General features: G+C 36.6%; 1 protein-coding gene across 1 annotated transcript; it reads left to right on the top strand.

Moving 5' to 3' along the window:
* Positions 1-3,017: 3,017 nt before the first annotated feature.
* On the top strand, positions 3,018-26,343 carry syt6b (synaptotagmin VIb). The gene is made up of 7 exons (XM_043252385.1): positions 3,018-3,420; positions 20,796-21,174; positions 21,578-22,154; positions 24,208-24,328; positions 24,522-24,693; positions 24,774-24,924; positions 25,028-26,343. The coding sequence occupies exons 1-7, from the start codon at positions 3,261-3,263 to the stop codon at positions 25,097-25,099; spliced, it is 1,632 nt and encodes a 543-aa protein (XP_043108320.1). The 5' UTR covers positions 3,018-3,260; the 3' UTR covers positions 25,100-26,343.
* The last annotated feature ends 158 nt before the right edge of the window (positions 26,344-26,501 follow it).

Raw genomic sequence — 26,501 nt, forward strand, 5'->3', positions numbered from 1 at the left:
TTGCAGATTTTGCTGGTTCTATTATAGTAAAATTTTAAATGCTGTGAAATTTCAGCAGAAAGCACTGAAAAATGAAAACGCAGCTCATTTTCTACATTACTGACCTAACCTGCCATGTTCATTTGCTGTAACTCCCACAGGTGATTCAACAATCTGGATGTACTGCGTGGGAAAATACAGATTACTTCCTGCTGAATGAAAACCCATGCATACTGATTCAGTGCATCAGGATGGATACTAATCAAGTTACCCCAGGCGTGCATGAGGGGAGTAAATACAATAAATCTTAGCCAGGGTCATATAGAGACCATTCACATGCTTCAAAGTCAAACTGAAGAAATTTGGGATCAAGCAACTTGATGTTACAAGAGGTTTTCCACCAAGAATTTTAACAAGAATAAATTATTGGATGGAAGGGATAGATCAGCATATTGGAATGATTTCTGAAGGATCATGTGACAGTAAAGACTGGATTAATCATCACAACAAATAAGTGAGACTTAAAAAAATCGATAAAAAAATGAAGGTGCTTTATTTTTTCACAGCGAAGTCATAGAAGAACCATTTTCAAAGAACCATTCAGTCAAAAGTTCTTTAAAGAGCCATGTCTTATAATCTGAAGAACCTTTTTACCACAAAAAAATAACTTTTGTTAAACACAATAGTTAGACAATTTTTTTAAAAAGAAAATTGTTATACATATAAGTGCAACTTCGATAAGCATTCAAAAATACTTGCAAAAGCTTGCAAAAACTATTGTCAGAGAAATACTTAATGATAGTTTCATGCAATATTTGAATTCCTTAGAAAGGATCCCTATAAATACTTAGAATTTGATGTTTTGACTGAAAAAAGTGTTGTGGCTCCAGCTGTGTGTTTCAGAGATGATTTTCACCTCTCAAAATAATCACCTGTTTCAGAGCATCTCTCGCTGAACTGAATAGCTGAAATGAGTTCTCCAGAGACCGGCTATTTTTCTCCATCTCTGGTCTCTGTGCGTCTCTAGATGCTCTTGGTAGACAGTCACAGGTTGCAGCTGAGGCCCCACACTGTTTGCATATGAAATATTCATCTGTGTTCTAGGCCTCCACGGAAGGAGCCGATAAGCCTGTTCCAAGCAGATGCTCCCTATTAAGGAATATGAGCAGGAACAAGCATTCTGTTTTGTTTTGTTGTTTTTTTTTTTTCAAAGTTTTCACACTCTGCCTGTGATTGTTTGACTGTTATTGGCTTCTCCTCATTTGTGTAGACTCGTTTGATTCGGTTAAGTTTTGAGGAGGAAAGAGGCAAATAAGATAATTGTGGTGCCATGAATCATATCACACCCCAAAAATGCATTTTTGCAAATAGCTCCCAACCTTTTAAAATATTTTTCGTTGCATGTTGATTTAAAGCAATTGAACATAAATGGTTCTCTAAGTAAATGTTTAAGGATTTAAGGATTAATGAATAATAGAATAAAATTAAATATAACAAGATAAACTATTAGAAGATGAAGTATCACTTTATTAGCTATATTCCAGATCATGTTTGATTTTAGGGGAATCCTCACAAGAAGATCTGTATTTGGGGGTTCAAAACAGTATAATAAACTGTTGAAAATGTTACATACTGCATGTGAAAGCTTAATTTGCTGAACAATCATTATTAAAAATTTTCTATACATATTTCCACTTGTCTTTATTATTAAAGGATCTTAGAGTCTTAGTACAAATGTATTGACAAGAAAAATATAAATTATGAATTTGTACCTCTAAATAAGAATTGAAGGAGCATTTAATCTCTCACTTTTTTTGACTTCGGGTCACCTTCTATGGAACCACAATATGGTTCAGCTTCTATAGTCCCATGAACAGTATCCTTGGTAAAAACCTATAGATGTTTTCAATTTAATGCAGTGACTTTGAATGAAGAAAGCATACCTCTTTAATGTATTCTCAATTCAGAACTCTCTTAGTAACACAAACGCTTCAAGTTCTCTGTGCGCAAAGAAAAGCTTTGTAGATGGAAACATAAAAGTTTTAGGGAGAGCGGCAGTGAGGCCATGTCCTTGGTACACTCTCTCTTCTACATACTTGGTAAATTTTTAATAAAGGATTTTTACTACACATCTTGTCTTCTTTAGAAACAAGACAGTTTTGAAGTGCAGTTCTCCTAAATGTTCTCCTAACATTCACAAAGATCTAATTTTACTTGTTACTATATACTATCCAATAGACTATTATCACAAAATTAAAGCATCAGTTGTCAGAAAAACAGCTTTTAATGTCTTGCATAACCAATGAAGTTTATATAATAGCAATAAATACACATTACTGTCAAATTGTGCTTTAAAAAACTGATGCTTGAATTAGCGGTTATTATTTATTATTATTTAAGTTACCTTACATGTAAATTTATGCATTGCAAATATGCAATACATAATTTGAATACTAAATATGTGTAAGAAACATGTGGGTACAAAATCAATTAAGTTAAACTGCCAACATTCATGCATCACCTCAGCTGACCTATGGATCATCAACTGACAAGAGTCAGCTGAAACAGAAATGTACCATTAACCATGGTGGAATGTTTAATTAATAGAGTAAAAAAAATAGCCCTTGTTTTGTGATTGTGATTGCTGTTGGAGTGCATAGGCCCAAGAAAATAGATCCCCCTCAAGGATCTTGCTCACCATTATTCAACCAAAACTGCATCATCAGGCAATCAATAGCTACTAAAAACATTCATATCCCACAACTTGGTCGTAATATCAAGGAAACCTTTACAAGAACATAAGATGAGAATGTGTTCCATTAAACTAAATAATAGAAACTTATGGAATGTAATCTAACATTAAACAATCATCCAATAAATTCAGGGTCAAGAAAGGAAGAAGAGCAGTGGACGGGAGGAGGAGCTCTCCTTTTCCCTATCCAGTGTGAGAATAACTGGAGAAGGGAGGAACAAGGGGAGGGGAGTGGACAAAAACTGGCTTAGGGACAAAAATCTCCAAGACCTGTGTTTGAACAGTAGCTGAGAGGAAGGTCTAGGAGTAATGAGACGCAGCACTTTGGCTCCCAGAGCACCTGGGGGTAATATTGCTTCATCAAGCCCCCTTCTCACACTATCACACGCCCAGATGCGAACATCCAAGAGTTATAGAAGAGACCAAGAAGTAGTTTCAACTATATTTGATGTGCTACAACCACCGTTTGTCTACTCCTCTTCATCCTAAATGACAAAGAGACAGAACGCTTGGGATTTGGGCTCACAGAATGAGTGCCATCGCCACCGAGGACCAGGACATGTTCTGTGAGAAGGCAGTGGCCCTCATCGTTGACCTCTGTCTGGATGACAGCCCTCTCCTGAACCCGGAAACCTGTCAGGATTTCCTTGTGCTTCTGACCAATGAAAACCCCAACATCTCCAGTGCAGGTAAGTTTCCTGCGGTGTTTGAAGGGAAGCATGTTTGTTGGGGTGACGTGGGTGGAGGATGTGCTTATGTTTATGCGCAAAAGTGAGGAAGGACTTCAAAGCATGGTGACCTTTTAGATATGCCCACTTTCTGAGATTAAAACCGACCTAACAGACTTTTCTGTAAGTTCTGTATAAATAATGAATTGCCATTAGCTACCTGGCACTTTTTTATTTGCCTAATGAGCCTGCTTGTGTTTGATGTTGTTCTCCTCTAAATTAAGGATGCTAGTCTTTGGCGATTTAGATCATTTGTAACCGTGACACCTCCTTTCCCCTCCCTGTCTAATGACAAGTGCACAATTAAGCTTCGGTTGGAGAAATTTCATGTGCTCCATAGAAAGATGGATGTGAGTGTCTTACAACGCACTGCTCCAGACTACAGGTTCGCGGCAGTCACGCAAGGTAAAATTGACATGAAATTGAATTCTGGACACAAGATCGAAGCAGCTGTGATATCTCTGAGTTGGCAGGTGATAGGAATGTCTAAAGCAATACAAATTATAATGAATTCCCGATCTGGCAAACTGCCATGGAGGAAGACGCAGAATCTAATTGTCACTCTGAGTTTCTGTCACGGGAGAAATCAAATAAGCCGCTGCAGGCCCTGACCTGCATCATGTCCCCAACCACTGGGATAGTGAATGCCACTGTGTGTTATCCACAAATAAACATGAATAACTGGCAGCACAGAAAAGCACTAATGCCAGCTCTTTAAGAATGCTCAACTACTTCTAAAGTCATTTAAATAATCCACAATCTCTAACCTGTAATCCAGTGCAAATCTGCCTATATTTTGCCTATATCACACACACACACACACACATATATATATATATATATATATATATATATATATATATATATATATATATATATATATATATATATATCACATAATTGTGAATAGAATCATTAGCACAGCAAAATAAATAAATTTAAATATTTCCCATATTTGTGCTAATGTCAAAACCATGTATACAATCAAATCATATTTTGGCACTAAAAAGCTAGCCAAATGAGTCAGATTCCAACACAAACATGTTGAAAACTATGGACAACCATAAAAGGGCAACTACACAAGTGAAGAGAAAATAACCTCTATCAAATATCCATTAGACTTTATGGTGCTTTAGATTTCCACTTGATGTCCAATTTAAAAATCGTAAAACCAATTCTCTGAGTAATGCTACAGCTTTTAATGTCATAAAGTCATAATGATTGAGCTCTAATTGGGACGGAAGCGCTGAGTGTGTGAAGGGGAGATGCCTGCTGACTTGACTAGCAGTAGAGGGAGGTTCTGGAACCTACAGTCCACAGGCAGTAATACTAGATGAATGAAGGACTGCTGCTGGCCTCCGCAACCCCATTGCGAGAGCTGCACCCAGCCTGCCAAAAAGCAAAGGTCATGCATCAGGAGAGCCAGGTGGTGCAGCACTCATGCATTGCCAAAACCCAACACGATAGAGCAACACTGAGAACGTAACAGAGGAGGGCACTGATCAGCACTCTGCAGCTAATTGTCTGAAGCGATTGTCCAACATCCCCCTTGAATAGATCTCAAGTGGAAGAGCATGTGTTACTGCAGCTGCACTGTAGTTAAGAGCATCACTTTTTATTAGGAATTCATGGGATGCTTGTGTTGAAGTCATGCCTCGGTTTTCTCATGAATGAATATTTCAAAGATGTCAGATCTAAACGTAACAAAAAAGCAGTTTGTTTAATAATTCAGGTTTGCCTCCCACACTTCAAAGAATCTTTCTATATTTCACTTTGTCTCAAAGAATGTGAACACGGGCTTGGATGCTTTCAAGCCTGCATGACACTTTATGCTCTTATAAAAGCATTTTATATACAGTATGTCTTTGTAATGGAGCTACAAAGCACTATCTTACCTATATCTATAAGCGTCATGGATTTTTGCCATGGTCAAATATCCCCACCACTTTATAAAAATTTCTGCATAGATTTACCCAATAGGCTATTGGATGCATTGCAATTTAGCATGCAATTTCATTACTGTGTTTTATATAGCAATGAAGTATACATCACAATACTGAAGTAAAATTGGTAACAAACTTCCAAATTATGAACATCCACATTTTGAATGAGAAATTTTTGGATTGCATTTGCTGCCTTTATGCATTATTAAACCCAAAAAAAGTCAAAAAGTTATAATACGATAATTAGCCTAACAGATCATGCTTAATATTTTACAGCTATTCTATGCATTTATCCACTGACTTAGAAATTCCAGGACAATATTGTTTACATTATTTCAGTTATGATAAATATTCTATCAAAGTGAGCAATTACGTAAAAAGATCTTAATGTTGTTTTAATCGATATGGCCATGCCCGGTCAGAACCAAAGCTATAAGTGTAAACATTCATTCCATCGTTCATTCTCAAGCGGTATGATTTTATTGGGCAGCTTGTGTAAAAAGAGTGCTGAGAAAGGAGAATTTAAGACGCTCAAAGTCAATATAGTGCCACTCAAGCACATGATGATGGCATATGTTAGGTATGACCATCTTTCTCACCCCATTTCTATTGTACAGAAGCCCTCAAGGTTAAATCAATTACATTTCCTTTCAAACATGATGAGAGAGATATGACTGAGTATAATAGTTACGCAGTGGAGGGCATGTGGATTGGGGACCTCATTTCTTTCCGCTAGTGCTGGAAAAGCTGAAGCGAAACCATACAGAATGCTAGTCGCATTACAAAGTGGGACCTTTCCTCCTGTTTCTATAACACATTGAGCAGAACCTTACTGTTCGCCACTAAAGAGTTTAGCACACTATGCTCCACTGCAGTGAGCATACCACTCCATTCTGGACCTACTACTGCAGCTACCGCATTATGTGGACATAAATAAATAAAACAGTGAGTAGATAGACATCAGACCAGCAGGTAAAATTGCATACACATTCTGTCTATGTGTTCTCTTCCCTGCTGAAGATAGAACAAGATAGATGGAGTTTTGTGTGGCTCTCTCTGTGTATGTGTGTGTGTGTGTAAAATATCTGCCAGGGGAGTTAATTCTCAGTAGCCCAATGGGGAATTCCTGTGTGCCGTGGAGTCCTGTGAGGTCTGATTAAATAATTTAGCGTACCCCAGTGCTGTGTGCCAAACTAATTTGTGACCATACCTTTATAGACTTTGTTAATTACTGAACAGGTGTAGACTTGGCACAGCCAAAATTACACCCTTTGTCATTTTTCTTTATAGGCCTTAAGCATTCTCACTTGCACTAAGCTTATTCTTATAATAGCAAAATCTGCTGGGAATTTTTCAGTACCATCAACCTAAGTTTGAATAATGTAAATTTATATTTGCAGACACCCAGTGTCTAGTGAAATAAATGTGAGAAAGTAATTTAGCATTTCTCCCTTGTCTCTCTACTTCCAAAATTTCACACTGACATCAGACCATATGTCAGAACTCAAAAGATCTTCCTTTAATTACAAAGATCTTTCAGAAGTGAAAATTCTGTCATCATCTATTCAGCTTAAATGTATTACAAGCTTCTGAAAAGATTCAAAAGGATCATAAAATTATATAAAAAAATAGCATTGCAAACTTGTTGAAGGAATAGTTCACCCAAAAATTTTCATTCTGTCATCATTTACTCACCCTCAGGTACTTTTTTCAAAATATTTTCCGTTGTGTTCGGCAGAAAAAAGAAATTCATACAGGTTTGGAACTACTTGAGGGTGAGTAAATGATGACAGAATTTTCATCTTTGGGGGAACTATTCCTTTGATCTATGGTTAAAAGCATTGTTTCCTTTTGGACTTAAAAGCAAGTCAACATGTAGTTACATACAGCAATACTTGTGCTATATCTTTTAGTTGAAGTGAATTAAAGTGCCATTTTAAATAGCAGACAACTTTGCAGGTCTTTAAACAAAAAAGAAAAAGAAAGACATCTTCTCATATTCCCAGTCTGTGAAATGTTTTTGGAGCAACATGAGAATAGATGATGTGAAGTAGATGACAGATTTCTTTGGATATAGACTAAATGCTACATTATTCAAATTTGTCCTTGCTTTCTTTCACACACTGCATAAACCTCTAGGTTGAGGCCATTGAGAATAAGATACTAGAGTGTTTAGACAATACAAAGGACATTGATCTCTGATGTCCATCCCCATGTGCATCACTTCTAGGAATCAAGACATTTAAGCCGTGACCATCTCAAAAGTGGAGAGCGGGCAAAAAAAAGAAAGCTACTGAAAATGAGCCTGACTATAACAAAGGAAAATTGAATCACAGGCCGCCCTGTAGAGGGACATGGAGGGGATTCAGGGGGTTTAGGCAGAGAGCAACATCCAAATGGACTCATTTCTAAAATCTAATTTCCAGGATCTGCCTGTTATGGGTGACTGTGACATTTCATCCCTGATTGTGTTAAATTTGTGCTCTGTTCAGTAGCAAGGGCCAAGGTTAACAAGCCATGCATGCAGCCGTTGACAAGCCTCGAGAAAAGAAGTGGATTCTGACAGTTCTATTGCCTCTCAGAGGCAAGCCTCTCAACAAAAAGAAATTCAACAGCTTTTTCAATATTTAGTGCAGTGCTCGGCTTGCACAGCTGTTGGGTATTGTATGATGTGTGAGCTATGCGTTAATATTAGCATGATATTTCTTATGGTAGAGAATCTGGTCAGGCGGCAGAGTGTGCACATAAAGTGCATTCATGCAGCATTTGTCAATGAGCTCTGCAGTTTAACCTAGAATAAGTTAAATAATGTACAAATAAATAAAGTTAAATGTACAGACCCCCTGGAGCTATAGAGTGTTTTATTCTTGGCATCAGAGAGAAGTAAATAGTTTCACCCCCTGGGAATAGAACATACAATTTTTCAGCTCATAAAGCTGATTACTAAACGGTAAATACGAAGTGCCATTGAGACCGATGTTCATGAGAGGTCAGGGGTAAAATCAATCTTGCAGTGGTTCCCAGGCAAGTTCATAGGTTCATAAACTCATCTGCTGCCATACATTTATGATAATTCATTAGATCCGTGTAGGCTCTGACTCCCACATCTTACATAATTTTATCAGTGAAATCTTAGACAAATGCTCAGGCTTTAAAGTAACTCTCACTAGTGTATAACATGCACCACACTAGGTTTGATTTGATCAAACAAGGTAGTATAAAAACTGAATATTAATTTATCATATGATATATGGCTTACTGTACCACTTGCACTGCTTTTGGTTTTAGCCCTTGGTGTTGAATGTGAATGATGCACTCTTTGAATACTACAATTCGTCTACACTGATAGATTTAAAAAATGAATTCAGATATCTGTGTATTCTGACTTTTTTATTTATTTATTTATTAATGTTTTATTATTCCTGCTTCTCTTTTCTCACACCTCACGATAGATGCTTCTAAAGATGCAAAAATAAAAATGTTTGCATTTTTTGCAAAGATAATTATTGTAGTGTGATTGTACTGTGAATTCAGTGAGTGCCTTGAGCAGTCATCTTAGAAATGCATGTGATTTTTAGCCGTTTTATTGGATTGCAGGACACATTTACTCAAGCTGTGCGCTCTGGTTTTAAATCACACATTGGTGACTTTTAATTTCATACATACAGCAAATATACAGCCTGGGGTTGTAAAGTTAATTGTTGTTACACTTGTAAGCAATTACTCTGTATATATACAGTATAACCACTAAATGCATTTCATATTATGATGAATTTAAATGTGAGTTTGTGTTTTGTTTGGAGTGTAAGTGTGTTTTTAATAAAAAGAAGTAATGAAAATGAAAATAATCAAATTAGGCCTGCACGTTAAAAAGTGTACATCAAAAAGAATGATTTGTACAATAACAGCTATGACCGTTTTACCTCATTTTCTCATCTATTCTTTAGTACTTTAATACATAGGGCACAAGTTTATCTCAAGTTGTTTTAATTAAGTTTCTTCCAGACCTTTTGCTCACCTGCTTATCCGTCCACTTTTTCCGTTTTTTTATTGGGCAGTTCCACATAAACTACTTTTCACAGAGGTCACACTCTCTACGTGCATGTAGAGGGTCAGATTTGTGTAGTACAAAGAAGGCAAATTTGAGTCGTAAGCATTTATTTTCCTTTCATTTGTGTAAACATGTATTGCTAGCACACGTAGATTCATACGCATTGACTCTGTATTGCAAAACAAGACAAAAGGCACATTCATCATGCCTGGCAGCTTGTGGATATTGATTTCAAACATGTTTGAGTTATCAGCACTGAACAAAGGAACAGAGATACTTGAGTAACATGCAGTAATATATCTTTATACATCATTAGTATAATTAATGACCCATACACAAGCATGATCAAGAATTGTTCCCTCTCTCCACCTTTATTAAGGTTTATTAAGTGATTTCAGAATTTGCCCACCCCTCAACACAATCTTTTAGTTTACATGCAATATTGATGACTTACATGCTTTAATTTAATGCAATACATTATACTGAATAATTGAATGTATTCATCTGTATGTCTTTATTTTTTTACTAAACACAACAGAAGATTGGAGGATTTGAATGTTTTGTCCATACAGTAAGTTAATTGGATTGAAAATATGCAGAAAAAAATATATACAAAAAACATGACAAAAAAATTAAATACAGCATTCAGGAAAAAGGTGATTGTGACTTTTTATATTACAATTATATAGGAATGATGGTGCATAAATTATTAATTTTGAGTGAAATGTCTCTTTAATATTTTGCTATCCCTAAGCATTACCACTATATATAGCTTGATAACTGATAGCTTCCTTATACCACATCCTCATGTCCAGAGTATAAATTACCAATTAAACCAACATGCTTTATTCTGTTAGTTTGTAAAAATCAGTCTGCACTGCGAAAAACCTAGCCCTTGTGATTGAGAGCGCACATAATTACCACATGATTTACATTAGAATAAGCCTTGTTGTACAGTATCTCATTGTAGGCAGGAGATGGAAATTAAAACAGACCTGCGCTTTTGACCGAACCCTCCAGAGGCTCCTCATTCAAACCTCAGCTTTCTCTCTGCCATCATTAGCATCCTTTTCTAAAAGCCGGTATGTTGAAATCTAAAATCCTGATTCGTGTTTTGATAACAAAGCCACAATTACCACTAAGCAAATTGTGTGTTTAATAAAAGATGTGCTGTATCATGCTTAAAATACACTAAAATATGTTCCAAAAGAAAAATAGCACTGCACCATTGGAAGACCGGTGGAAATGTTTAGTTAATATTTATGAATTTCCAAATATCTGTTGGCCACTCAAAAGTGCCTGCATCAGATTATCTCTTGAAGTTATGAAGCGGTTTCGGATGTTTTAGTAAAGAGTGCGCATGGAGGATTCTGTGTAGTTTAACTGCCTTTGAGAAAAGCAGAGATGAAAGTCCAAGGCTCTGCTCACCCACCCTTCGCTCTATCCAAGAGCACATCCCCCTCCCAATGCAGCTACAAGATCACTGATGTTAATCTGTCTAGAAGTCGGCTAGGGGGAACCGTGACATCGCAGCTGGAGAAGTAGCAGCAAACCACATAAATGTAAGAACAAGGCACATAGGGCTTGTAAGACGGAGGAGCTTATTAATGCAGCCATGCATGCATCAGCACATTCAGACATGGATCCATGATTAAAATTGAAGGACAATTTCACTGACAATGAACAATTTTGTCATCATTTACTCACCTTCACTCTGTTTCAGACCTATATATATATATATATCTTGGCAGCCATTTTTCAATATAATGAAAGTGAATTGGGACCGGGGTTGGCAAGATCTAAAATTACATGAATGTTTCACAAAATAATCCATACAAGCTTGTGGTCTTCACACAAAACTATTATATAGTTATATAAGTGCACAAGTGGTTTGATTCACTGTTATAATACTCTTTTGTGATTTTGAAGCTTGACAAGACTTCTGCTTCATTCATTGCATTTCAAAGTTGAACCTTTTAGGTCTTTCATAATTACCCTTCCTGCCTTTTTATCATTTTAATCGAAAATAACAACTAAGCCTTTCTTGTCAGTATTTTTGAAATTCATGAGGCTTTTAATTAACATGCATACTTCTTTTCGTCACCGTTCTTCATTAGAAATTAAACATTATGGAGTTTTGCATGAATTTAAAACTTTTTAAATAATAGCAGATGTATAACAATATCAGCTATTAATACAAAAAATCCTTTTAAACCTAAAAACCTTGACAGCTGAAAGCCATATGAAACACAATTCAGTGACAGCATTAACAGTATTATTGCAAGATCTTTTGTTGTCTAAATTTCTATCATTAACTGATAAGATTATATAACTAATCTGCTTAAATAATGGTTCTAATAATAAAGAACCATTAATAAACGTACAAACTGTAAAATGTGCTATAATGCACATAACTGAAATAATTTTTGCATCTTAGATAAGGTAACATGTTAACGTTTTTATATTTTACATCGCATTATTTATATATTTATTTTGATGGTCCCTTCTGAACATTCTGTTGACAATAAGGACCTCTAATATAAACCTCTCAGTAGAGTATTAGAAGACTCTTGATTAATATCTGCAAACTCTTTATTGTGATAGTCTCTCAACAGATACTTTACTGACTATAAATAACTTTACAAGTACGTCAACGTATTCTATCCCTAACCCTACCTGTCTACTAATACTCTACTAACACTCTAGTGCATATGTTGGTGCAGCGCTACTTATAGTAAACAGAATGTGTTAAAGGGACCGTCAATATAAAGTGAAAGAATAAATTTTTGTTACGTAAACTGTGGATTAATGTTTTTGAATCAGTTGTGACCATTCTCTGGCTTGGTAAAATTGTGTGTGTGTGTGTGTGTGTGTGTGTGTGTGTGTGTGTGTGTGTGTGTGTGTGTGTGTGTGCGCGCGCGCGCGCGCGTGTGGCGCCCCTTGACAATTACAATACAGCATCTCTCGCGCTGAGCAATGGCTGGCTTCCTCGCGGTGCCATAGAAACGCGGTCCCGTGCGCGCTGCTGTGGAGAGCTCATTCTGAGGCGAGCTTGCGGAAAGACAAGAGCTGTTTTGAGGCAGGGGGTCTGAAAAAAAACTGCAGGAAAGCGAGTTTAAGTGGGAATACCAGAAGTGAGAGACAAGGAAAAACGCTTAGCGGTAAGAACTCATGTATATGTATGTGTTATCAATAAAGTTGGGATTTTTTTAGTAACAGTGCATTACGGGCATTGACAGAACCGCATTACCTACAAAGACGCATCATATATATATATATATATATATATATATATATATATATATATATATATATATATATATATATATATATATATATATATATATATATATATTGAAGAACGTTTGTGTAATTAAATGTCATATTTTTATATAAATTTGTTCGTTGTATCTTATATTAAATTTGAGAGTCGAAAGTTTCTGCAACATTGATAAAAATTTTCAAGCAGGTGTTCATCTGATTTGCCTTAACACCTCTTGAAGCTCCCTTGAGTACTAAGAGATTATAGCCTGCCATGTTTCATAATAGACTAATTAAGAAATAAATCTGCATAAAACATAACTTTGGGAGGGGGTGGAAGACTTTTATGTCATTTTCTTCTAATCTAGTTTTTAGTACCTCTTAATAGGCACCATCTGTGACTGTTTCTTCCCAGGGAAAGCCTTTATGACCCAAGTACAAAGGTTGATGCTTTTTATACTGTGTTGTATTGATCTCACAATAGTGTCTCTGTGCTTTAGCTTTGAGCATATCAAACATATGGCAGTGAAAAGAAGGTGTTGCTAGTGCCCTGGGGCTGCTTAGGGCAGCAGCTTACATTTTATACCAGTTGTATGTTCATTCAAGCACAGAGCGTGTATGCGGATCCAATGAATGGGGTGCTGAAATAGGGATAGATAAATATACAGTAGTGTGTAAACACAGCACATACATTATTATTCACGCAGCATGCTTTAGTCTGTGTGTTTATGTGAATGTATGTGAGTAAATGAGGGTACTGCCAGTGCAGTGACCTGCTTCTTGGTGCAGTGGCAGTTTAGTCCATCACGGTTCCTCTCAGCAGGTCGTCCAGAGTCTCTTTCTGCATTGGCAGTTGATCACACTGGAGGTGATAGTGTTAAAGCATTGTTGTCAGCTGCATCTCCCAAAGCTGCAATGTAGGCAAATGAAAAATCTGTCTACAACAGGCTGCGGTGCATTGCTTATCATCCTTTGGTATTACACTGACTCAGTGTCCCAACCTTTAGGTGATAATGACGATGCTGCCTGTGCAATAATACAAGTGGGAATGGGGCAAATAAGTAAAATGTGTGTTTAGGGCTGAATGTCTTAGAAAGAAAGATGCAACTTGCAGCGGTTGCATTCAATGCACTAGTGAGAGATACAGGAGCTAAAGTGATTGCTTGATGAAATTCTTAGTAATGATATTCATGTTGTATTTGTTGTGACCTACATGAAATATCTTGTGATGTTAGTGCAAGAAAGCTTGTCAAAAAGCCCATTTAACCCCTTGAATTATAAGACAGTTGTATTTCTGTTGTCAAACTATGTAGCAGGGTCTTATTATCAGCTTTACCAATGATGGATGCATAATATTGGTTGACTTTTTGCTGACAGGTTTGTATTTTTATAGTAATAGCGCTGTGTCATCAGTACAGCACTAATGACTTGGTCGAGCTATATGGCCAACCTCAATATGTTTTGTTAAAACCTGTGTGAGGTTTTGTTGATAGCTGCTGGCATCTTCTATTCATTTCTCTTTCTCAAAGTACACTGCAGTTGATGGAAACATTTAGAGACAGTTTTTACCTTTACGATTAATGCTAGAGCCAACTAAAGCTATGGCTACTAACGTGTCACCCCGTATTGTCATCCTCAAATGCTTATCGTAAATGCCTCAGTTCACCTTTCATGGGACCCTTGTTGTTGCCCTTCAGAATTGGCTGACAGCAAGATTTAGGGGTATTTGTGTAGCCAAATACAGGCATTGGCCATTCACTTCAGTCTCTTCTGTGAATGACTGGCCGTGTCCATCAAGACCAGTAAGCTAGCTCTTCTCTCGCCTTATCTCTGGCTTGCACTCCCCTTTTGCCTGCACAAAAAAATGCTAATCTAGACCAGTTTCAACCTAAAGGAAGGGGATGGCACTTCCAAAGTGGCACATGATGTGATTTCTTTTGCTTATCTGGAGAAGACACCATACTGAATTGTATCCGATGCATGTGGCCTTTGGGGTGAAAACAATGCTTTTGAGTTTTGCATGTAATGAGCTGTATTTATAAGCATTCTCAGTTCACACTTCCTTCGTCTCTGTTCTGTGGTGAACACACATCAGCCTGTGGGGTGCAATGAAGGCGAGGAACATGCTAATAACTTGTTAAAGCTGCAGTGAGATTTTCCTTCTTCACCTAATTACTAGGATTTTTTTTTTTAATCCAGCACCGCTTATGACTTTGCTAAATGGTTATACGTAAAGTTTAACTGAGCTGAAGTTCAGCAGCTCTCTTTAAAGTTTTGCTCACAAATTGTTCCTCTAATTCCATTCAGATTCATAATTTTTATTTTGGGACTTAAAAAAATGAGTTACACATTATATCAACACTCCCTTCAACGTGGCATGAGACAGAAATTCAGCTTATGTATTTTCTAAAATGCATGTTGCAGATCCTATCGTAACTGTGATCAATTAATCTGTGCACATTTATTTATTTATGTAACATATTTCTTGACCTTTCAATTGAGTCAAAATCAGTCTTTCTGAATGATGAAACAATTCTCTCTGCCAGTCTTCTCCAATCGTTTGGTCCTCATAAATTTGCACCTTTCTAATAATGAACTGCAAGCTTGCTTTCATATCTGTCTCCATCCAATCAAAAAAACCAACTGATAGAACCTTTACTCAAATGTACATCACAATACGGAAGAAAAGATCTGTGACTGCTTTAATATATGGATTGCTTAAATAACAGGTTACAATAGGTGAAATAAAAGGTATAAGCAAAATATACTACTATGATTTACACTCAAGCATTGCATCTCACCAAAGTCCATATCTCTCTACCCTTTATGAAATCTAAACATTTACCTTTTGTTTTGTATTATATTTATCATTATTATTAGTGAAAGTTTTATCTCTACCAACAAAAATAAGCCATCCTATTTTGCATGTCGCTAAGTAATGCACAAACTGGTCGCCTGTATGCAAAAGATTGAATGGAGCATCAGCAGCTGTCCCAACAATCACTCCGCTGTGGGAGAAACCCTGCTTGAAGCAATCTTGGAGCAAGAGAAACCCTGCTTCAAGCGATCCTGCAGCGAAAGAAAACACATGCACTTCGACTTTCAAAAAACCCGCTCCTCGCTTGAGGCAAAATCACACAACTCTCCCCGCTGTTCACTTAGTCTGGTCTGGAATAGAGAACATGGTCCTCCTGAACAGTAAAACATCCCATTGCCGTCATTCTAAATGTCAAAAAGTTAGCAGTCTGGAATCAACTGAAACTTTTAAATAAATAACCCAAATGAATAAAGTCAGATTTAGCAATCTTGCATCGAAATAAAGAGTGTCTATTCAAAGAGTGTTCATTTCAATTAATGGAAAAATACAGCTGTTTTGTCACTATAACATAGCATCATTGATTGCATGAATTGCACTGATGTGGAACAGTTTAATCAATGTAGGTGGCTCTAGTCCAAGGGCTCAACACAGACTTAACATAAGACTGATAACTGTAGTTGTAATGGGTTTTATGCACTAGGGGCACTGGAATTACAATAGAGAGAAGTAATCGTAGGTTAACCTATGGCCATTACCGCTCAGCAATCAGAATAATTGCTTGTCTGCAAATTGCTGCTAGAGTAGGCTTTCCCATGTTGTCAGCATGGCCACAGAGGCAAGAGCATAGGGAAATATTAACAGCAGTTATTTTTATTTAATTCACTCTGTTTTGGTGTTTTCACTTTTTTAAACCTTACCCCACGATGGATGCAAGCATTCAGCGTTATTTCAAGCTCTATAAAGACTACCAGCTTATCTGCAGGACGTAAGATCTTATTACTGGCATCAATTCACCCTGCAGTTTGTTCAGACAGGGAATATGTGGTCCTGCAGTGAATGAAATAAATGATTAAAAAGAGCAAATCATCGCAACATACGGGCACAACTATAAATAGTGTGATTTTAATGAAGCACTTTTGTGACGCTTTATTAAAGTGCTTTGTATTTGCATTAGGTCTGTGTTTCAAGCACTGATGACAAGCACGCCGTTCTATTCATTAAAGTGGGCTATAGCCTTATGTTCTCTTTGCTGGCCCTGACCACAGCTGTCACAAGCATATATACCACAGGGACTTGTGAATGGCTGCAAGCTAATAGCAGCAGCACATTTAACTGGATTTCACCCTCTCCCCTCCAGAGCTTTGATAGGGCTCAGTAGTATTTGATGGAGCTTATATAGAGTCTTACAGCTTGAAAGGAAGCGTTAGGTCTATATAAATCTCCTTTCTCATTGCATTTGATTTACTTTATATGACAAATCAATAAGGTAAATAATTGAATGGGTTTATTGTTTGGGAAGAAGATATGCAATAGTTTCTTAGATGCAGTTATTTAAAATCAAATATTTTTAGCATGTAGTCCTGCTACAACATGATTCACTTTACCTCATCAAAAATAATGTTATCAGTTTATCCATTTAATCTCATTGCTGAATTGAGCAGTATTTCATAGCAATACAGCCACTATTATATCTCAGACCTACTGTAACTGAAACTAACTGGACAAATATGTTTAGCAGTATTTTATGACTGCATGAAGGTTTGAAGGATAACTGAATAAGGGATTTCTAACAAACCATGACAGATGAAAGCAAAATATAGCTCTGGTTTGCAGTTTTGCAGCAGTGACAGCAACACCATCAACAATGGCGAACTCTTACATCTCAAGTAGCAGAGTTAAAATAGGGGGTGGGGTATGTCTGATAGACAAGTTTCTATGGATACCAGGTTAGATTTGAAGACACTTGAAGAGAAGTTTTAACAAACAAAAAAAAACCTGGGGCTTTGATTGCTGTCCGCCACTAGTACCAAACAAGCCTTAATTAGATTTATTGGTCACAGGAAATGTTTCACTGGATTTTTTTCAGCCTCAGCTGGTTAAATAATATTACTACTTCATAAAATTAGATTATATTTATACACACACTCATAAAAAAAAAAAAAAAAACTAACAAGGAAAGCAATGTACTGTGATCTACACAACAAAATTGTATTCTCTTTAAACGTGATTTCACATTTTAGAGAGTTATTGTAATCAAAAGCAGTCTAGACTCCAGTGTAGTTTTCAGCATGCTTTCAATGGGACTTTATGAGCAGAGTAAAATGTTTAAAAGAATATTTATTTATTTATTTATTTATTGGTTTTTTAATTAGTTAGTTGGGAAACTTCCATAGTGTTCTGTCTTCTTGTGATTTTAACTGCTTAATTTACAGTGGTTTATCATTGCAGTGAAGACTGTAGCTTTTGGTAGCATTAAATAATTAGCACTGTGCATTCTAATATATGTGCCTTATATAGCTAATAATTCATTAATTGGTTATTACAATATCACAGTCTAATCAAGAAAAAAAAAACAAATCAAATAAGTTTAACTTAATCCTGTAAGGAAACCATATTAAATCATTTTGAGACTACTTAATTTTGTCACTTTATAATAGCAACAATCCATAATTAGATTTGGTGAAGTTATATTTATGGAACTCTATACAGTACTTACAGTCATGAATGCCTACGATGCTTGTTCAGTGCTACATACACTTGTTTAAATTTCCATAGGAATGTAAAGAATGCTGTTATGTTTGTCTTTTTGTGTCTGCATGTAAACAGGATAAACCATTGGATATTGCAGTTGGTTGTTTTTAATGCACTCCGGCTTGTGTGAGGTGAAGCTGTCAAAGCGTAAACAGTGTAATGGTTGTGTAACCTTGCATCACACCCATTAATATTTCATTTGCAGCAGAAAAGAGTCTAACTGTCTGACAGGCTAATACATGTCTTATCTGCGTATCTTGTCTGATGAGGGTCCAGCAGTTGGAGCATTTGCTTTGATGGCACCCATTCACTGAAGAGTATCTATTGGTGATTAAGTAGTGCTAAATTCCTCCAGATCTGTTCTAATGAAGAAACAAATAAAATTTTTTAGTTTTAACTATTCCTGGGCAGTTCAAATCATTATTTTGATCTGTGAAGACATTTTAAATAGCTCAAAACCAATTACAGCATTGCATAGCATTTAGGGGAATTTTGTGGTTTATCTTTAGCTGACATCAGTACTGCATAAAAACAAAACTACGAATAATACTAACAGAGGTACTGATTTTAAGTCCCGAAATTGAGAACGTTGGTCCTGATGTTAATGTTTCATATTCAAGACAGTACATAGACATATAGCGGCAACCAACTAAGTAGATTGATTGTCTCTGGTGCTTTTGCTCTCTTATGAGTGTACAGAAATTAGAAATGACACATTTGAAATTAAGTGAGGAATTATTAAATTCATATCTCCAATGAGTTTGTGGTGTACATTTAGATTTTTTTCCCAATTGGCCAGTTTCCCACATTTATTGGCACATTAATTATTTTGTCAAGTTGTTTATATGCTCCCACAGTCCCTCAGTAGGAGAAGCGAATAACTGTGAGAGTGTGACTGAAATGTACATCTATGCCACACCTGTTTGTTTTCTTGGTTGGCAGCCAAGTGCACCATCCCTGAGAGGCGTTCACTCCAACGCATTTGTAATAATCATTAGATCGGCATTTTTTCATCCATCTCAGATATGTAATTGTTGCCATTGAGTAGGAATTTGACCAATGACCTGCTCTTCTTGTATGAAAAGTCTGTAATTACATTTAGCTCATTTGCAATTCCATCTGGAAGTTAGTTGAACTTCAGTGTTAATACTGTCTACCCAACGGTACTGAGAAGTTTTAGCGGTCTGACGATTAACTCATTACCTTGTGATATCCACGCTAGAGATTTAAGGGTTTAAGAAGTCTGTTTCAAAGACGTAAGGAGAGACAAATAGCCTCACCAGACATCACACTGAATGACCATTTCTACAACTATGTTGTAGTTTGTCTTCTCAGCATGTGCTGATTAATATTTATGTGAGTGCTTTGTGGTGATTGAATGTGAAGTCTGCAGCAGTCATGGCAATGATCATGACATTTGTTTTAATTACCTTCACCACAGGCTAAAGCAAATAGACAAATAATTACTTAAAATTTGCTGTTTTAGTAAACCAATGAAAGCTGTTTTAGGTTTTGCAGTGATTCAACAAGAAGCTTTTGATAGCACCTCTACAGATTCTCTTTGATTTATAAGTATCTCTTTTTTTGTCTTTTTTTAAATAACTGCTTGCTGTTGCTGATTTTATATGGCAAGTCTCAACAATAAGGTTTTCTTGCTGACCCAGGGCTATTGTGAAATGAAAGTGATCTTTATTTATGCCTTTCCAATGTAAACATTTGGTTTCATGTGATTTATTCTACATTATTCTGCTGAATTTTGAAGTTTTATCTACTGTAGTTCAGTGGTTCCCATCAAGCTGGCTGGGGTCCTGAGGGGGCTTTAGCAAACTTCCAAGGGTGCTGTATGTTGACTTAGAATAATTTAAATTAATATATTATTATTAAAATAAAAATTTAACTACTATAACAATCTAACTTAATTAAAATGCTAAAAAAATATACCAAGGAGAAATAAATTTTAAAAATCTTTTACCCTCAATACCTGCTACCTTTTTTTAGAGTTTTTTAGAGTTGAAACATCTGCATAATCACAAAATAAATTGTGGTGAATTTACCTGTATTGACAAACCCAGTTTCTGCTGATAATAATTACTATTTATATATTATTATTTTATGTATGCATAAGATATAGTGTATATGTTAAGTTCTAGTTCTAGTTGAAATGAAAATAGTGTGAAATGTTGAGAACCACTGATCAGAGCCGATAAAGGTTATTGAATTTGCTAAATTGTAGTCTTTGAAAAGCTATATTAGTAATGTTTTGCATCATTTTCCAGCATGTGTTTATAGATTCATAGAGTTAGATTTGCAGCATTTAAATTTCCAGCTTGCATTTAGTATATCAAAAGTTTTAGAAACTACTTGGATATTGATTCACTACTTGGATCAACATACACTCACTTACACATTATAATTTATAACTGAAACATTGATGCAAATCTGTTTAGAAGTCCATATGTTATGTGCATTTGTACACTTGTCCACTTCTGTCCATGTTGTATCCTCTGTCCAGACATTTCCTTCAGTCTCCTGCTGCTTGTATTTGTGGTGTGTGGTTTGGCCCTGCTGGGTGTCATCAGCGTCGCCACCTGGAAGCTGTGCTGGGTGCCCTGGCGCAGCAAAGTGCTTTCCTCTAGCGCCACCGCCCTTGCCCCCACCCGGCCAGAGAGAGACCAACACAGAGAAGAAGGTCACAGTGACTACTACCCAACCCTCAGAGACATTATGGCAGCAGACAAGCTGAAAGATCCTGGGAACTTTCTGGAGGCGGCAGTGAAGATTAGTCATACGTCGCCAGATATCCCTGCAGATGTGCAGCTGTCCATGAAGGATCATCTGCTGAGACGTACACGTATCTCACGGCAAACGACCGAGCCAGCCTCCTCTAACAGGTCAGTGTTCTGGAAGAATGAAGAATTTTTTTTTTGGTTTCTGAAGACCTTCATATAGGTCATCACGGTTTACTGTATATACAAAGCCATTATGAGGTTAGTTCCAGTCATTCCTAATCATGTTATTACTTAGGAAATCTTGTAAATGTCAGACAGCATTAGACCTGAAGTAGGTCTCTGGGTTTTATTGACTGCAATAAAGGTCAAATGGTGAAAAACCATACTACGTCCACAGGAAAATCAGTTTTTGCAAGAACCTTACAGCACATGCAGATTAACAACATCAATTTGCATCCATTCGATTGTGGGTTATAATTCAAATGTAGATTAACACCTGGTGTGTCTTTTGTGAATGAAGTGCATCAGATCAAGATGATTCAGCAGCCAAATTTTGTTTCGCCAGGCACAGTTCCTTCAAAAAGCACCTTCCCAGGCAGATGCACCATGTTACCAGTCTAGACCGCGGAAGTGAATTTTTAGACGTGGAGGACCATCCCACCTGCACCGCTGCATCTCTTGGCCGCATCCAACCAGAACTTTACAAACAGAGCATGATGGAGGCTGAGCAGTCATCTAAAAATGGCACTGACAAAACATGCGGCAAGATCAACTTCTCCCTGAAGTACGATTACGAGGGAGAGCTCCTCCTCGTCACTATTCTAAAGGCATTGGACCTGCCCGCAAAGGATTTGTGTGGCAGCTCCGATCCTTATGTCAAGATCTACCTGCTTCCTGACCGCAAGCGTAAATTCCAGACTCGCGTGCACCGCAAGACGCTCAACCCCACGTTTGACGAGACCTTTCAGTTTCCGGTCCCGTACGATGAGCTGGGGTCCAGAAAGCTCCACTTGAGCGTCTTTGACTTTGATCGCTTCTCGCGGCATGACATGATTGGCGAGGTGATACTGGAAAACCTTTTTGAAGTTTCAGACCTGTCTCGGGAGACATCTATCTGGAAGGACATCCAGTATGCCACTAGTGTAAGACAATTTATCGTCTTTACTATTTAGTTAGTGCAGACCCCACTGGTGATTCATCACATTAATGTGGCTTATGTCACATTAATGTCACCCTAATGATTTGGTTTTCTAATACAGGAATCCACTTGTATTGAGTATTTCTCTGAAAACACAACCAGTGAAAAATTAGATGATTCAAAGACATAGTGTTCTATGGGGTGTGATATGGTAATTTGAAACTGTAATTACTAAACATGATAAATTGCGCAATGTATATTAAGTATTAAGTATATTAAGTATTAAAAACATTGAGGGCAGAAATGATTTACTTATTATATTACAATATTAATCTCAATGGGGAAATATGAATCCAAAAATATGAAACTTTTTCTCAATATATACTTACTATGCTGTTCCAAACCTGTATAACAGTATTTTGCTGTGGCATATTAAAAAAAAAAAAAAAAAGAAATTTGTGGTAAAAAAAATTAGAGCCCTTTTACTTTCATTGTATAAAAAAACAACACTGAGACATACCCTAATTTTTTTTAAATACCCTTTAATTTTAACAGAAAATATTCATAGTATCCAGGACAGAAGTGCCATTTGGGGGTTAACTTTCACTTAAATTTTCAAGTTAACCATTTAACTTGTTTTTAATGTGAACAGATTCATTTATTGCCAACTGTATGTTTTTTTGGTAGCTGGTACCTGTTTAAGGCAAAGATACTCCACAATAAGGCCAAACTATTTTTCATCTTGTTTTTCTAAGACCTCATGTCAGGAATTACGCCCACATTTTTAAGATGTATAAGTTAGGTTATACATGATAATAATGTGGTACACATCCTAATATGGAGTCATTTGCTGCATCAGGATGTCAGTTCCTCTTATGGCTACGTGTTAGTGATTGGAGTGTTTTGAGTTCCAGGTTTGTATCTCTTCTACTCAGGAGAAGGTTTCTGGCATTGACAATATAGGCAGTCGCCTCAGGTCCTCCAGGGCTAAGCTCTCAGAGATGTACTCAGCTTCTGTATCACTCACCCACAGCAGTTTGACAGCACTGTGAAGCATGCTTGCAGTTCCACCCGACACTTTCATTGAAGTTTAACTTTTCCAAGCAGCTTCTCAGCCTTGTCTTGTCTCACCAAGGGCACAATTTGAGTCAAAACTGCTACAGCTTCTAGTTAAACATGACAGAGATTATTGTAACTATTTACTGCTTCTCCAAATGATATACATACTGTCAGTTTAATACATGAAACCCAGTAAAGCAAAGTAAAGAGTATATAGATTCAATTATTCAAGTGATAACGATATTACTGATACATCAGCCATGTAAACTGAAGTTCAATGAACCAATCTTTTAATTGCCCACTTATTTAAAGCAGTACAGTATACAGTAATGTGTTCAGCTCTGACTTATGAGATATGAATTTGCATAACTGATTATAGTACACACTAGAGATCACTACACTCAGTATAGTTGAGTGAAGGCTAAAGCTCTCAAGTTGGGTTAAAAGTGTGGGAAAGAGCTATGGATATGTAATGCACTTACATACTGTTTTTGAGTAAATAAATGGTTTATTTCGGTTTTAATATACTTTATAATTTATTCCTGTGATTGGAAATTTTCAGAAGTCATTATTTCAGTATGCAGAATCGCATGATCTTTCAGAAATTGTTCTAATATGCTGATTTGTTGCTCAAGAAAAATTATTATTACTAATTTGTATTATTATTATCTTTGTTATATAAGAAGGAATTACCAAACATTTTTTTCCCAGCATTCTTTAAGTAGAGGATTAACATAATCATTAACATAATTATTAACATAATGTAAATCTCTTTGCTGTCACTTTTAATCAGTTTAATGCATTCTTGCTAAATGAACATTTCTTTAAAACATTGTCACCAAACTTTTGAATAGTAGTGTACTGACTTAAGATTCTGTTAACTTCTTACGCTCACATCATGTGAAATACTAACATAACTATGTTAGCAAACAATCACCATTTATTTGTAATGGCAGCATAATATATTTGATTTTGAGCGTCTCCATTTGACTCTGCAGGAGAGTGTGGATTTGGGAGAGATAATGTTCTCTCTCTGCTACTTGCCAACCGCAGGGAGACTCACACTTACTGTCATCAAATGTAGGAACCTCAAAGCCATGGATATTACTGGTTATTCAGGTATGCCGCTGTCCTTTGTTGGTGTCTTTATTTTCTTGCATCTGTCTGCTTGGCTCCATCCTCCCATTTATACATTTGGACAGTCACATTTATCATTGTCAGCAAGCACATTACAAGTCCTTTAGTCAGACATATTCAGACCACGAAAGATACGTTGAGAAATTCATGTCACACCTCTCTGCTCTGTTGGCAGATCCGTACGTGAAGGTGTCACTGATTTGTGACGGGAGACGCTTGAAAAAGAAGAAAACTTCCATAAAAAAGAACACACTGAATCCAACCTATAATGAAGCGATTATCTTTGACATTCCCCCAGAGAATATGGATCAAGTCAGCCTACATATATCAGTTATGGACTATGATCTGTGAGTGTGATGTTTTCACTCTACAAATATAATGCTGTGTATGCTCTTCACAATCTATTCTTCATTCTCTTTGTGTATAGAGTGGGACACAATGAGATCATTGGAGTCTGTCGTGTAGGGATCCATGCTGAGGGGCTCGGGAGAGACCACTGGAATGAGATGCTTGCTTATCCTCGAAAACCTATCGCTCACTGGCATCCACTCGTAGAGCCCAAGAAGTCTGAAAAAGAGGTGAATGTCTGTTCTTAAAAGTTTCCACAATGGAATTGTATGTTTTCATTTCTGTATTCCCATCTCTCCCTGTCTTTCTTTTCATTTTCCATCTCTTTTTCAGTGGAAAACCCGTACCTCAAGCTTTGACAGTCAGGGCTCTTGCCCATCTCCCAGACTCCCCTCCAGTCCATAAGGAAGGGATGACCTCTTTTTACGTCTTTAAGCCAAGTATCTCCCAGGGACTGACGGTGAGATCCACGATAATGTGTTACACAGCTTTTGTCTGTGTGGACATGTATGATGGAGTAGGAAAAAAGAGGAGGCTGTCCAAACCTTTCCAAGTGCAAGTAAGCCTAGCCGAGTTACAACTTTTTTGCGTTTGGATTGAAGTGTTGCTTTCTCACGTTGGGTAAATTCTCAAGCCAGTACCCAAACAGGTTGAACGATACACTTCAAGGTGAATTTAAGCAACTCAGAAGAGTAAAAGGGTATATTTGTTGATGAATATTGTACAATTGGTAGATGTATATTATATTTTAATGGACATTATAATAGTATGAAGATATAGTTTATTATATATTTAGCCTTAACTTCCTTCTTGTTCTTTTTGGTCTCCTTCGAATATAAAATATGTGTTAAGAGATTTTGATGACTGAAGAGATATGTGAAGTCATCGGTATTCAACATATGGAGATATATTAGCCGAACTGTATATTGTTTACAGAGCAGAGATATTCCATCGATCTTCCTTTTGTTTGTGAAGTAGTAAAACTGTTCTGCCACCAAAAATACCAATGCCAAGAATAATTTGTATTCTGTCTACAAGTATCTCATCATCGTTGTAAATTGTAAAGCTTTTGCTTTGTCCGTATTTAAAAATTTAATTGCTGATCGTTCTATGAGTACTTAAAATCATTTGTCATAATTTTCTTCGATAAAGTTGAGTTAAATGCAGCCATGCACAGCTACATCCATAGCGTACAGCTGGCTAAAGTCATCATAATTTCACCACGCAGTAATTGTAGCTTCCAAAGTTAAACCATAATTAATACCAAGGATTGTGTGTCTGATCTAAAGGATGCAAAAAATCGTTGGCTTTCTAACAAGACTTGAAATAACATCGTTATGTAAATTAGAAGCACTGTTTTACAAAGGCCAATTTTGTATTTTACATAAAATGTGATAAATGTTTACTGTTCTGGATTTTTCCTGTTACCTTTGAGGTGTTTTCTCTTCCGATAACATGATGTATTTTGTTGGCTGGTCTAGCTGGAACTCATTGTATCAATTATCACTGGAACTGGTGTTTCTGTATGAAATGCCTGATTCAGAGCCACTTTTCAATTTTATATTAAGACTTTGTATTTGTAATGTACAGATACTGTTTCAGAACATCCCCTTGTATTTGAAAGGTGTGATTAAACTTCCTCTCTTCTATCTGTTTTGTTTAAATTTCGTTCTTTGTTAAAGGGATAGTTTACCCCAAAATGAAAAGTCTGTTACAATTACTCACCCTCATGTTGTTTCTAACTTGTAAGAACTGAAATCAAATAGCTTTCTAACCCTCCATAGACAGCAAAGGCACAGAAGCATAG

The sequence above is a fragment of the Puntigrus tetrazona genome, chromosome 11 (assembly GCF_018831695.1).
Source record: "Puntigrus tetrazona isolate hp1 chromosome 11, ASM1883169v1, whole genome shotgun sequence".
Taxonomy (NCBI): Eukaryota; Metazoa; Chordata; class Actinopteri; order Cypriniformes; family Cyprinidae; genus Puntigrus; species Puntigrus tetrazona.

Excerpts from the sequence above, each read along its gene's own strand:
- syt6b (XM_043252385.1), top strand. The coding sequence starts at position 3,261 with ATGAGTGCCATCGCCACCGAGGACCAGGACATGTTCTGTGAGAAGGCA. Across the intron at positions 22,155-24,207 it reads ACATCCAGTATGCCACTAGT|GAGAGTGTGGATTTGGGAGA; the intron begins GTAAGACAATTT and ends TTGACTCTGCAG. Across the intron at positions 24,694-24,773 it reads TCAGTTATGGACTATGATCT|AGTGGGACACAATGAGATCA; the intron begins GTGAGTGTGATG and ends CTTTGTGTATAG.